The 13,058-nt window shown below is 38.5% G+C and overlaps 1 protein-coding gene across 10 annotated transcripts in view; it reads left to right on the top strand.

Moving 5' to 3' along the window:
• Positions 1 to 13,058, top strand: part of Ralgapa1 (Ral GTPase activating protein catalytic subunit alpha 1) — a 253,765-nt gene that overhangs the window by 146,520 nt on the left and 94,187 nt on the right. For all 10 annotated transcript variants that reach the window (XR_008218314.1, XM_052738549.1, XM_052738556.1 and 7 more), the window contains 4 exons: positions 120 to 254; positions 818 to 1,001; positions 7,384 to 8,245; positions 11,020 to 11,091. Coding sequence is in view for 9 of the 10 variants with exons in the window: in XM_052738549.1 (XP_052594509.1) it covers positions 120 to 254; positions 818 to 1,001; positions 7,384 to 8,245; positions 11,020 to 11,091 (1,253 nt within the window). In the remaining variant the exon portion in view is untranslated. The remainder of the gene's footprint in view (positions 1 to 119; positions 255 to 817; positions 1,002 to 7,383; positions 8,246 to 11,019; positions 11,092 to 13,058) is intronic.

The following is a 13,058-nucleotide window of genomic DNA, read 5'->3' as shown; positions in this document are numbered from 1 at the left end:
ATAGCTGCTACATCTTAGGCTACATGAGACCCTTTCTCAAAAAAAAAGGGGGGGGGTGGGAGTGGGGAAAGCCCTTCTCTTACAAGTTTATATTGATAATCGCTTTATTGTTGTTACAGTTGGTTGTATCATTACTTCTTTGCCTTCTGGACTGGATCATGGCCTTACCTTTAAAGACACTACTCCAGCCAGTCCATGCTACAGGAGCAGAAAATGATAAGACAGAAAAATCTGTCCTCAACTGCATTTATAAGGTAAATCTTCTTGCTTGCTTTATTATTTATTTGATAACCAAGTGTTTTTAAAACTTCAGAAATGACATTCAGTATCTGATAATATTTCTGAGTATAATGTTTTCATTATTTAAAACTAGATATATTCTAAAATACACAGACTTTGCTTATAGAACCTAGAAGTAGGTGGTGGCACAAGCCTTTAAGCCCAGCAATGAGGAGGCAGAGCCAGATGGATCTCTGTGAGTTCGAGGCCAGCCTGGTCTACAGAGCAAGATCCAGGACAGGCACCAAAACTACAGAGAAATCCTGTCTTGAAAAACAAAAAAAAAAAAAAAAACTTGCATAGAACCTAGAAGTAATAATTTATGAGTACTTCTTACACGACAGACTTGTTCCATCACAGAAGTTTGAAAGGGATTAGATTCTGTTGAATATGAGAACCACTGGTTAGATTTTACACATCTTTTTAAGAGTTATTAAATATCACCTTCACTGAAGAGCTAAGGTGTAAACTATTCACGTTTTGCCAAGCTTTCATGTCACTGGTGACTGTTTTGTTTCCATATTTTCTTCTCCCTTAGGTGTTACATGGGTGTGTATATGGAGCACAATGTTTCAGCAATCCAAAGTATCTTCCAATAAGCCTTTCTGATTTGGCATCTGTAGATTATGATCCTTTTATGCATTTGGAAAGTCTGAAAGAACCTGAACCTCTACACTCTCCTGATTCAGAACGGTCTTCTAAACTCCAGCCCGTAACAGAAGGTAACATGAGTTTTCCTCAAGACAATGTTATTCCTTGGGTTCTGACAGGATATGCTTTGAGACCATGCATGAAAATAGGTTTCTGGTTATAGTTACCTAACCATGTATTTACCTATCATAAGTTAGTTTTTAGTTTAAGAAATATGGTATGTGATAATATTCCCTTTATAGTCTGGCTGACTTATACTTAGGAATGTTTTATTGTAGATTTCATAGTATTTTTGAAGAGTAAGAGAATTTTGAAGTCTGACAGGTGCTCAGTTGCTGAGAGGCATTTTAGTTCGTTTATAAAATGCAGATAATAATATTAGTTCCAGCATGAATTGTTTTGAGTACTGAGATTATATATACAAATCCCTCTGCACAGTCCTTGGTACATAATGAGTTCAGCATTCAAAATTTTTTTTTGATTTGTATATGAATATATGCACAGAGGACAGTTGATGGGAGTCAGCTCTCCTTCCCTCAGGTGAAGGAAGTTTTTAAGGATGAAGCGAGTTGAATTTCCTTTAAATGAGTGGGAACTCAGTAGAGAATTGGTCAGTTTCCATGGGTTTGTAGACTTTGTTATTTCTGGTGTTGAAATCCAGCTTTAATCTGTGGTGGTCTGATAGGGTATAGGGAGTTATCTCAGTTGTTTTCTATCTGTTGAGACTTGCTTTGTGGCTAGTATATGGTCAATTTTGGAGAAGGTTCCATGAAGTGCTGAGAAGAAGGTATATTCTTTTGTGTTTGGGTGAAATGTTCTGTAGATATCTGTTAGATCTATTTGAGTCATTATGTCTATGAGTTCTGTTATTTCTCTATTTAGTTTCTGTCTGACTGACCTGTCCATTGCTGAGAGTTGGGTATTGAAGTCTCCCACTACCATTGTGTGTGATTTAAACTTTAGTAATGTTTCTTTTACAAATGTGGGTGCCCTTATATCTGGGGCATAAATGTTCAGAATTGAGACATCATCTTGGTAGATTTTTCCCTTGATGAATATGAAATGCCCTTCTCCATTTCTTTTGATTAAATTTGGTTTAAAGTCTATTTTGTTAGATATTAGGATAGCTACACCAGCTTGCTTTCTTAGGTACATTTGATTGGAAAATCTTTTCCCAACACTTTACCCTGAGGTAGTTAGTATCTATCTTTGATGTTGAGGTGCATTTCTTGTATGCAGCAGAATGATGGATCCAGTTTTCATATCCATTCTGTTAGCCTGTGTCTTTATTGGCAAATTGAGTCCATTGATATTGAAGGATATTGAAGTGAGTTGAATTTACTTAAAATAAGTGAGTAGGGTATTATTTAAAGAATAAAGTCCATAAAGGGATATATGGGAACTCATTAGTGCTAGGATTTGCCCTTCATTTGGGACTAGAAAGAAAAGGAAAAGGAAAGTGAATTAAAGGAATTGGTAAGAGTCATGAAGAGCCCAAGGAAAAATAAACTGTCATAAACTTTTGGTTGTACCGATCAGTTACTAAGGTGAGTGTAACAAATTCAAAGGAACTATGAATGTCTGAATATTGATTTGCAGTTTACATCTGGAGCCTAAGTTTGGTAAAGAACTGCTTCCAGGCATAACTAACAGCTAGGGAGAAAATAGAGTGTTCTTAAGAGGTAGAAGGTAGATGTGGATGGATATAAGAAAGCAAAGAAGTGGTTCTCAGTTTAGCCCACAGTAGAATATGGATACTCTAATTCCATCAATAGATGTTGATGGTCTGTCTGCTAAAATTGCCAGGGTTTCCAAGATGCTGCAAGGAAATAATCTGCAGCCGTGGTTGAGAACTGCTGAGAGTTGGTGGACTATGCCCTCAGTTCACAGTGTGTTAGGTGGTAGAATTTCTTCAAATAAGTTTTATAAAGAAGCCCAATTTGTAAAACTTTTAAAAATAAAGCTTCAATAGACTGGAACCTAAAGATCCAGTCACCTTTCCAGGGGCTTCTCCTAGGGCTCCTCAAAACACAGTTGGATAGGGCTGGAGAGATGACTTAGTGGTTAAGAGCACTGGCTGCTCTTCCAGAGGTCCTGGGTTCACAACCATCTGTAATGGGATCAGATTCCTTATTCTGGTATATACATAAAATAATGGATAAACAAGTCTTTTTTAAAAACACCCAATTGGACTAGGAGGTTGTGGTTAAAGAGTAGGCTATGAAGGAAGAGTTTGGTTTTTCCAATATAGAAAAAATAGTTACAGACGATTAAAAGAGTTAAACTTGACCCTATAGAATTGAAGTTATGAAGTTAAAAGTCAAGGAAATTGATCAACTCCAGCTTTGAGTTGAATATAATTGAATGCAAGTTGCTAATAATTTGTCTAGAGCACAAGTACGTAAAATAATAGGAACATAAAAATTTAATTATTATTTAGCTCTGAAAAACATTCTGGGTTGTGTAATAGAACAAAAAATTTAGACAATAATTGATAGTAATGAAAAACTTTAGATATCACAAAGTATAGTGTTTATTTTACTTGATGTTATATAAAAAGATGCTTGTTCTTTACATTTGATGGTAACACTCTAAGACAGTATATTTTTAAATAGAATAATAAATAAAATTTGCTTATTTATCAAAAGGTTTTTATTACTTTTAAAAATATGTAGTGTGTGTGTGCACACAACATGTGTTTGGGTCAGAGGAAATCTTGTGAGAGTCAGTTCTGTGCTCTCATTGTGTGGGTGCTCGGGATGGAACTTAGTCATCAAGCTTGGTAGCAATTGTCTTTGCTGCTGAGCCATCTCACCACCCCTGCCAACAGTTGACTGTGTTTTGTGTAAAACTTACTGTAAAGTACGGTAAGTAGAGGAAAAGCTCTTTCCAAGGGGAGCTTACTGCTGACACCAGACACTCCGTACTTCTGTTCTCTGTGCTAGTTGTCCCCTTGTGTGTCCTCAAAGACCGTGAGTCCACATGAATTCAGCATCGTGTAGGAAGAGCACAAGGGAGCAACAGGTGATACTACTTTACTGGGGCTCTGGACTCTGAGCTACATTCTGTGGGGTTTGCTGGGTTTTATTGGGGGGCATGTTCTGTAGGGGGTTTTTTTTTGAGGCTTTTTCCTTTTTTTTTTTTTAAGGCAAAAATGACTGATCATTGTGTCCTTGTCTAAGACATGCTTCATTGTCTTTAAGTACTTTTTTGGCCAATGAATTCTAAACATAGAGTGCTCATAATCAGCTCAGTATTGGATTGAAAAGTGATTTGAAAACTATTGGCAGGAGTGACTATAATTATTAAATTTACTGCAGAACAAGGGAAGGTAGTGAAATTGGCTTTTTGTCAAATGGCAGTAGTTTTATTAGAAAAAAAATCACTTGCAGGGCCAGAGTGAAAGGAAGCTCCAAAGATCCATTCTTTCCTGATTATAGTCTCACCTATACATATTATGCAAAGCTAATATTTAAAGCGTTTGCCAGAATTAACTTCCCCTGCATGTCTTTTACAGCACAGTGAATTGCAGCAGCTTTTTATGGCTTGCTGCTTTTGTATGCCATAATAATCTGTAATTATGGGTTTGCTGCAAATGATGTAGGGCTTGTTTAATGTGACGATCTGAACAGATAACCCTGACTAGCTGCGTTTATTTAATGAATGCTAGTTACACAGTGCCTTAGAAGCATTGGTATCTCCATTTTGCATTTTCTCACCAAACTGGTTATTTTATAATTTCATTTTAATTTTTAAATTAGAGAATTTTATGTCTTTCTAACTTAGGTAAGTATGAGAGAGATATTTTCTTTAGTTTACTGCTCAAAAATCTAAATAAATCTAACCACCTAATTAACAAATTAAAAGATTTTGATCTTTTCATATATGTGCATATATCCTGAATTTAGAGAAGCAATGATTTTGCTCATATCTAAATTTGAAATTCGTCCTTTAAGTATTTTCAGTGTTAACAATTATAGTAGATTGTAGCAGTTTTTTGTGACTTGCTGTTTTTTGTATGGTGCTTAAAGCAGGTGACGAGTATTTAAGTGAATGACTTTTTGGTTTTTGTGGTTTTGAGCTGGGTCTTACTATATATTCAGGCAAGCCTTGTGCTCCCCCTGATTATCCTGCCTCAGCCTACCCAAGTGCAGGATTATATATGTGCACCTCCTTGTCCAGCTCCACAGCTCTTTTGAACTAAATTCCCACTGTCTCCTCCTTTAGGCAGAGGATGTATAGGATAGACTAATGCCTGGGCTTGGGGGCTTATGTTCTACAGAATGAGCTGAGCCATTCTTGGGGTGCATTTATAAGCAAGTTTAAAAGAGAAATGTCTAAAAGCTGTATCCCTTATAATGCTGTCACAATTGAATAGTTTATATTGTATTTATTATTCTGAGCCTTGTACATAAGAGCTTTTAATTCATCTTTACAAGTAAGCCTAGGCTGTTCTTACAGGATAATGTGATTATTATCTGATAATGGTAGAATAACAGGGAAATATAGTCATTCTGTAACTGTGTAAATCTGAGTAGAGGCAAGAACACCAACTCCTCCCCACCCCTCCTGTTTCCTCCCCCTACCTCCTTTCTATGCGCCCCCCCCATCCACTCCTCAGAAAGGGTAAGGCCTCCCATGAGAGTCAACAAAGCATGACATATCAAGTTGAGTCAGAACCAAGCTCCTCCCCCTGCATCAAGGCTGAGCAAGGCATCCCACCATAGGGAATAGGTTTCAAAAAGCCAGCTCATGCATCAGGGACAGATTACTGGTCCCACTGCTAGGGACCCCACAAACAGACCAAGCTACACAACTGTTACCCACATGCAGAGGGCCTAGGTCGGTCCCATGCAGGCCCCCTAGCTGTCAATCCAGAGTCCTTGAGCTCCCACAAGCTTGGGTCAGCTGTCTCTGTGGGTTTCCCCATCATGATCTTGACCCCCCTTGCTTTTATAATTCCTCCTCCCTCTCTTCAACTGGACTCCTGGAGCTCAGCCCAGTGCTTGGCTGTGAATCTCTGCATCTGTTTCCATCAGTTACTGGATGAAAGTTCTATGATGACATTTAGGGTAGTCACCAATCTGACTGCAGGGGAAGACCAGTTCAGGCACCCTCTCCACTATTGCTAGGAGTCTTAGCTGGGGTCATCCTTGTTTCTCTGGCACCAGGCTTCTTTCTAACCCCATAATGACCCTCTCTATCAAAGTATCTTTTATTACTGTCCCTCTCCATCCCTCCCCCAACTCAACCATCCTGGTCCCTCATGTTCCCATCCCCCACCCCCTCCCCTCTACACCCCCACCCCCAGTTTACCCAGGAGATCTCATCTATTTCCCCTTCCCAGGGGGTTTGGAGCTCAGCAGTTAAGAGCACTTGATTGCTCTTCAGAGGACTGGGTTCAACTCCCAGCACCCATGTGGCAGCTCACAACTGTCTGTAACTCAAGTTTCAGGGGACCTGAAACTTTCTATGGCAAAACACTAGTACACATTAAAAGAAAAAAAAAAAGTGCTTAAAAAATTATAATGCCTAAACAAGTAGATTCATCATCAACCTTTTTTTTTATTTGTTTGTTTTTTGTAAAGCACTGGAGATCAATCTTAGGGTCTTGCTATTGCTGGGCAAATATTCTACAACTGAACTATATCCTCAGCCCATATTTTTTAAGTTTTTAATTATGTGTATATATGTCTCTTAGTGGGTATATACACATATGTAGAGTGCTCAAGGAAACAAGAGGCAAATTGTGTCACTTTGGGATGGAGTTACAGGCAGTTGTGAGCCTCCTGATTTGGGTGTCGGGAGCCAAACCTGGGTCCTCTGGCAGAGCAAGTGCTCTTAACCAGTGACATCTCTCCAGCCCCCACAGCTCATGTTTGGAGCTTGGCCTATAAAGTTTCCTTGTGATACAAGTGTACACTGTTCACTGTGTCAATTCATTCTCATTCTTGAAGTTTAATTCAGAGAACACTTTCCTCTGACATACTTGTTATCATCAGTAAAAGCCAGAATGAAATGACATTTAAAGATGCTGCAGACTATGTCTCTAAATCTGGAATGTCTCCATGAGATAAACCTATCAGTTGGATAGATTTCATTGGTTTTTAGTCTGTGTGTTTAGTGTATTTCAGGGAATTGATTTTTGACAATTTTGATCTTCAAAGGTGATCTACATTTAAAAGCTTTTGTTTAAATTGTGAATCCATTAGCTACAGTTTCCAAAGGGCTTCCTTATAAAATAAATAAAACTACTTCATTAGAAAAGTTTTCTATACTCTGCCATTATTCCTATAATAAGAAAGCTAAATTGTATACATTAATGTTTATTCAGATATTGGATTGTGATGTTAGCAATGGGATAATGTCCTCATTTTCCAATATGTTTTGTGACTCCTAGGAAGCAATATTATTCCTACTCATTTGTGGTTTTTTTCCTTTTTTTTTTTTCAGTGAAAACTCAGATGCAACAAGGATTGATCTCTATAGCAGCCCGTACTGTCATTACCCATCTGGTGAATCACTTGGGCCATTATCCAATGAGTGGTGGTCCTGCTATGCTGACAAGTCAGGTCTGTGAAAATCATGACAATCATTACAGTGAGAGTTCTGAACTCTCTCCCGAGCTCTTTGAAAGTCCCAACATTCAGTTCTTCGTGCTGAATAACACAACCTTGGTGTCTTGTATCCAGATTAGAGCAGAAGAGAGTTTGCCTGGCGGAGGGTTAGCTGCTGGCCTTGTGTCAGCCAGTTCAAATGTTAGAATCATAGTGCGGGATCTCTCTGGAAAGTACTCATGGGATTCTGCCATCCTGTATGGACCGCCCATTGTGAGTAGTGTGTCTGAACCTACATCTCTCATACTTTCAATGTCTCACCAAGAGAAACCGGAAGAGCCTCCTACATCTAATGAATGCGTAGAAGACATAACAGTGAAGGATGGACTTTCTCTTCAGCTTAGGAGGTTTAGAGAAACTGTACCAACCTGGTCTACAATAAGGGAGGAAGAAGATGCTCTTGATGAGCTCCTGCAGTATTTAGGCACTACGAGTCCTGAATGTTTACAGAGAACTGGAATCTCCCTCAATGTTCCTGCTCCCCAACCCATATGCATTTCTGAAAAACAGGAGAATGACGTCATTAATGCTATCCTTAAGCAATACACAGAAGAAAAAGAGTTTGTGGAGAAGCACTTTAATGACTTAAACATGAAAGCCTCCGAACAAGATGAACCAACACCTCAGAAGCCTCAGTCAGCATTTTATTACTGCAGGTTGCTTCTTAGTATATTGGGAATGAATTCCTGGGACAAACGGTAAGAAGAGAGGAGGAGTTTCCCTTTTTTTTTTTTTTTTTTTTTGGTTTTTCGAGACAGGGTTTCTCTGTGTAGCTTTGCTGCCTTTCCTGGAACTCACTTGGTAGTCCAGGCTGGCCTCGAACTCACAGAGATCCGCCTTGCTCTGCCTCCCGAGTGCTGGGATTAAAGGCGTGCGCCACCACCGCCCGGCAGAGTTTTCCTTTTTTTTAAAAAAAAAAAAAAAAAAACCATTAGTCCTAATCTTCTGATCAAGAATTTTAGTCTCAGGCAATGGTGGCGTGTAGCTTGAGTTTTCCTGCCTGGCCCACAGTCAGGACAAATCTCTGTCACCCGCCAGTCCCACAGCTGCTCAGACCCAACCAAGTAAACACAGAGACTTATATTGCTTACAAACTGTATGGCCATGACAGGCTTCTTGCTAACTGTTCTTACAGCTTAAATTAATCCATTTCCATTAATCTATACCTTGCCATGTGGCTTGTGGCTTACCGGCATCTTCACATGCTGTTTGTCATCATGGCGACTGGCAGTGTCTCTGACTCAGCCTTCCACTTCCCAGTTTTTTCTCCTCCTTGTCCCGCCTATACTTCCTGCCTGGCCACTGGCCAATCAATGATTTATTTATTGACCAATCAGCAACACACTTGACATACAGACCATCCTACAGCAGTGGCGCACACCTTTCTTTAATCCCAGCATTTGGGAGGCAGATCTCTGTGAGTTCAAGGCCAGACTGATCTACAGAACAAGTTCCAGGGCAGCTAAGGCTATAGTGAGACTGTGTCTTGAAAAACAAACAAAAATGTAGTCTTTATTCTTATTAAATTCTATCTAGCATGCTGGAGAGATGACTCAGCAGCTAAGAGTGTACTACTCTTTCAGAGGATCCAAGTTCAGTCGTCTCTAGCATCCCAGTGGGTACCTCATAACTGGGACTGGAGCTCCAGTGAGTCTACACCTTGTTCAGGCCTCCTTGGGCATAATTAAGAAAATTTTTAAAAAAATAACTAGGAGCTGAAGAGTTGGTTCAGTGATTAGGAGCACTTGTTCTTTGCAGAGGATCCAAATTCTATTCCCAGCACCTACATAGTGGCTAAGAACTTGTCTGTAAATCCAGTTCTAGAGGATCCAACATCCTCTTCTAACCTCTGCACCAGGCATGCATGTGGTACATGTGTAGTATACATGCAGGCAAAACACTCATACATATAAAATAAAATGAATCTTTTTTAAAACCCTTTAGAAAGAAAAGAAAACTGTATATTCTATCTACCAATTAGGTTTTTTTGACCAATAGGCAAATTGTTTGAGTTTGTTTATTAATTTGGTTGATTGAATTGTTTTTTTTTCAACTGTTGAAGCATATTAAAATTGAGGGGAATAAAAAGTAATTTAATCCAGTACATTTTTGACATTTTCACAGTATCTACTAAAACTATATAACTTAGAAATTATAGTCATATAATTGTGTGCCAACATGCCTGGCTACAGTTAGGTTTTGTTGTTGTTTTTAATAGGAATTGAACACAAGACCTTAGGCATGCTGTGTACAATCTACATTTTGTTTTTAGTTTTTATGCTATCAAAAGCTGTAGGAGAATGGAAATGGCATTTATTTTATCATTAAATCATAGAAATATATCCTTTCTATTCAGCTTATAGTAGGAGGGAGAAGCTTGGAAATGACTGGATGACTAGGTCTGCAGTACTCCAGGCACATGTGAGGCATTACGATGGGCCTGCTCTCCCTCTTGCGTAGTATTCACACTTTCACTTGATTTAAAACCTTCCGTTTGTTAAACAGTATTCTTGCCTCAGCCATTTTACATTACTTTTTCCTTTATTTCCTGAGGTATGAGGGTACACACATGCCATGGCACCTGTATGAAGGTCAAAGGACAACTCCCAAGAGTCACTTCTGTCTTTCCACCATGTGAGCTGCAGGGATTATACTCAGATTCAGGCTTAACATAAGACACTGTTGTCTGCTGAGCCACCTCTGCATCCCCTTTGCCCCTCTGTATAACAAGCATAGTTTGCCTTATGTTGTAGCTGACTACAGGTAATCGTCATTTAGTTATTAGAGAAATACATTCTAGTTTCTTGTTAGGGAATGGTCTATATATTGTTTCCTAAGGAAAGTTAAAGATGGAAAGTTGTATTTTATGACAGTGTATTAATTTTATTTACATATTTAGTGCACATAAATTAAAAATTACGTGTTTATTCATATTTTTTAAAAATACATAATAGGACTGAGGAAATATAATATGTGTATATACATACACACATGTTTATGCAATAATAGGACTGAGGGTGTATGTGTGTTATATATGTGTACACACACACACATATATATAATATTTAATATTATATATAATATATATAATATTAAAGCTTTGCTGGTATGTGTAAGCCTCTGGTTTGATTCTCTTGTACCACATACACAACACATACACACACACAAACAAGGGGAAGAAGCAGACTCTTACAAGTCCTTGTATCCGTTTCTCCGGATGTTACTTTAGGTGCTCACATCTACACGGACAATTTGAACTGGCCTTGACAAGGTGCATTATCAGATGAATGAAGGCCTGGGAGGAATAATGATGTATATCTTTGCATCTTTTTTAGGGTCTGTTCTCCTTTGTGTTAGAAGTATGGAAAGGCAAGAAAAGTGTAAAAGTTGCATGAGTAGAAGGGAAGTGTTTCCGGACTGTCATGTCCTTCCCTGCAAAGGTGACGAAATGTTTATAAATCTCTCCATTTAGGAGGAGCTTTCATCTCCTGAAGAAAAATGAAAAGCTGCTTAGAGAACTTCGGAACTTGGATTCAAGGCAGTGGTGAGTTGTGGGGAAACTTGCATATTTACAACAGGAATCGCTCAGCTGTTTCTGTTGACAGTAATACCATGCATTGCAGTGTAAACTCTAATAGTGTACTATTGACTTCCAGCTTTTTGAGTGGGAACTGTGTCATTGTACCTTAGATAAATTAATTTTAAGAAAACTGTAGAACTGCGTTAAGATGTTTGACATATTTGAATTACTTTTATTCTTTGTATGCATTTCACAATCCTCTTTTGAGTTGGAGAAAACTAATTGAATGTGTAAAATATCCTTAGATTTTTGTGCCATATTTAATCATAACTCACTCACTATTCTGGTGCTTAAGATGGCTTGGAAAGCTCATTTGAGACAAGCCGCCTGCTGTGACATCACTAATGTACAAGAATTCCAGGTGAAATGAGCTGATCTGCACCTACATGAACAACTCACATCTTTCAAAGCCCTGTGCTGAGCTGTTTGTTCACTTTCAGTTCCAGAAGAGTTGCCCTTGTATTCATACCTAACTTACTCTGACTTACCTTTCTTCTGCATGTGTATGGTCCTCTTCAAAAGGAACCTTTTCATCTTGCATTTCTTTGTATTCACAAATGTGCTTGACACATTTGGAAAGAAGGAACTTCAGTTAAGGAATTGCCTCCCTGGGAACAAGTCACTGAGCATTGTTCCACCGTGGTCTCTGCTTCAGTAACTGCCTTGTTTTTAAAGCCTTGGCTTCCCTGGATGATGGACCGTAACCTATAAGATGAAATAAACCCTTTCCTCCCCAAGTTGCTTTTGGTCAGTCTTATCACCGCAATAGAAAAACAAACTAGAACAATTTTTAAGCTGCAGTCCTTGTTCCTTTCATGCTGTTTTCTACCAAATGTATGGGAAAATGTCGCCATTGACTCACTTCCTGTATTTCCTAACTACTGGTTTTTGTTGAGGGACTGGCTGTTGGCTTTCTTTAGCATGGTCTTTTTAAAAATGGTTTGCATTGATTTGTTTGCTCTGTGTGTGTGTGTGTCTGTCTGTCTGTCTGTCTGCATATGATGTGTGTTAAGGATTATTTTGTATTTGTGGATGCTGTTTAGCTTTCAGTTTTCAGCTTCAGACTGATGGAGTTTATTGATTTTTGCATAGCCATCTTTCTCGGTATTTTTCTTTGCATTTCCTCAAGTACTTGTTGTGCTTACAGAGTTCTGTGTTGAAGTCATTCATTCTGTATTTCTTTATAAACCTTTATTGGGTTAAGACGGTTATATTTTATACTTAGTTCTTTAGTCTTTGTAGAATATATTTTGAATTATAGCATATAAAGGCATCTACCAAGGCTCATGACCTGAGTTTAATCCCTGTAACCCACATGGTGGAAGAAGAGAACCAACTCCCGGCCAATGTCTTCTGACCACCCCACGTACACACATACACAATATTAATAGTAGTTAACAAAAACTTTAGAAAAGGATAGAGCTGGGGAGATGACTGGTAGTTGAAAGCAGGTACTGCACTTGCAGAGGACTGAGCGCAGTTCCCAGCACCCACGTCAGCTGGCTCATTACTTACTGCCTTGTCACTCCAGGTCTAAGAGACCTGACACCCTCCTTTTGCTTGCACAGGCACTAATATGCACATGCACATATCCACATACAGACACATACATACACATAAATAAGAATAATAAAAATAAATCTATAAAAATAACTACATAAATAATTTTTAAAGAGAATTAGAACTAGGTTGAATATGGGAAATGATCTATTTCTATAATTTGTTAAATTAACCCTAATCTTTTTTTTCTTTTTTCTTCTTCTTTTTTTTTTTTTTTTCTTTTTTCCAGAGCTGAGGACTGAACCCAGGGCCTTGTGCTTGCTAGGCAAGCACTCCCACTGATCTAAATCCCCAACCCCAACCCTAATCTTTTCAATTGATTTACTATTGCCTTTATCAAACTTTGAAGCATTGTGCTTCAAAGTTATGTG

Source organism: Peromyscus californicus, unplaced genomic scaffold (genome assembly GCF_007827085.1).
Source record: "Peromyscus californicus insignis strain IS unplaced genomic scaffold, ASM782708v3 Scaffold_15__1_contigs__length_86483966, whole genome shotgun sequence".
NCBI classification, from domain to species: domain Eukaryota; kingdom Metazoa; phylum Chordata; class Mammalia; order Rodentia; family Cricetidae; genus Peromyscus; species Peromyscus californicus.
The sequence above is the reverse complement of the archived record's forward strand: the minus strand, read 5'-3'. Positions and strand labels throughout refer to the sequence as shown.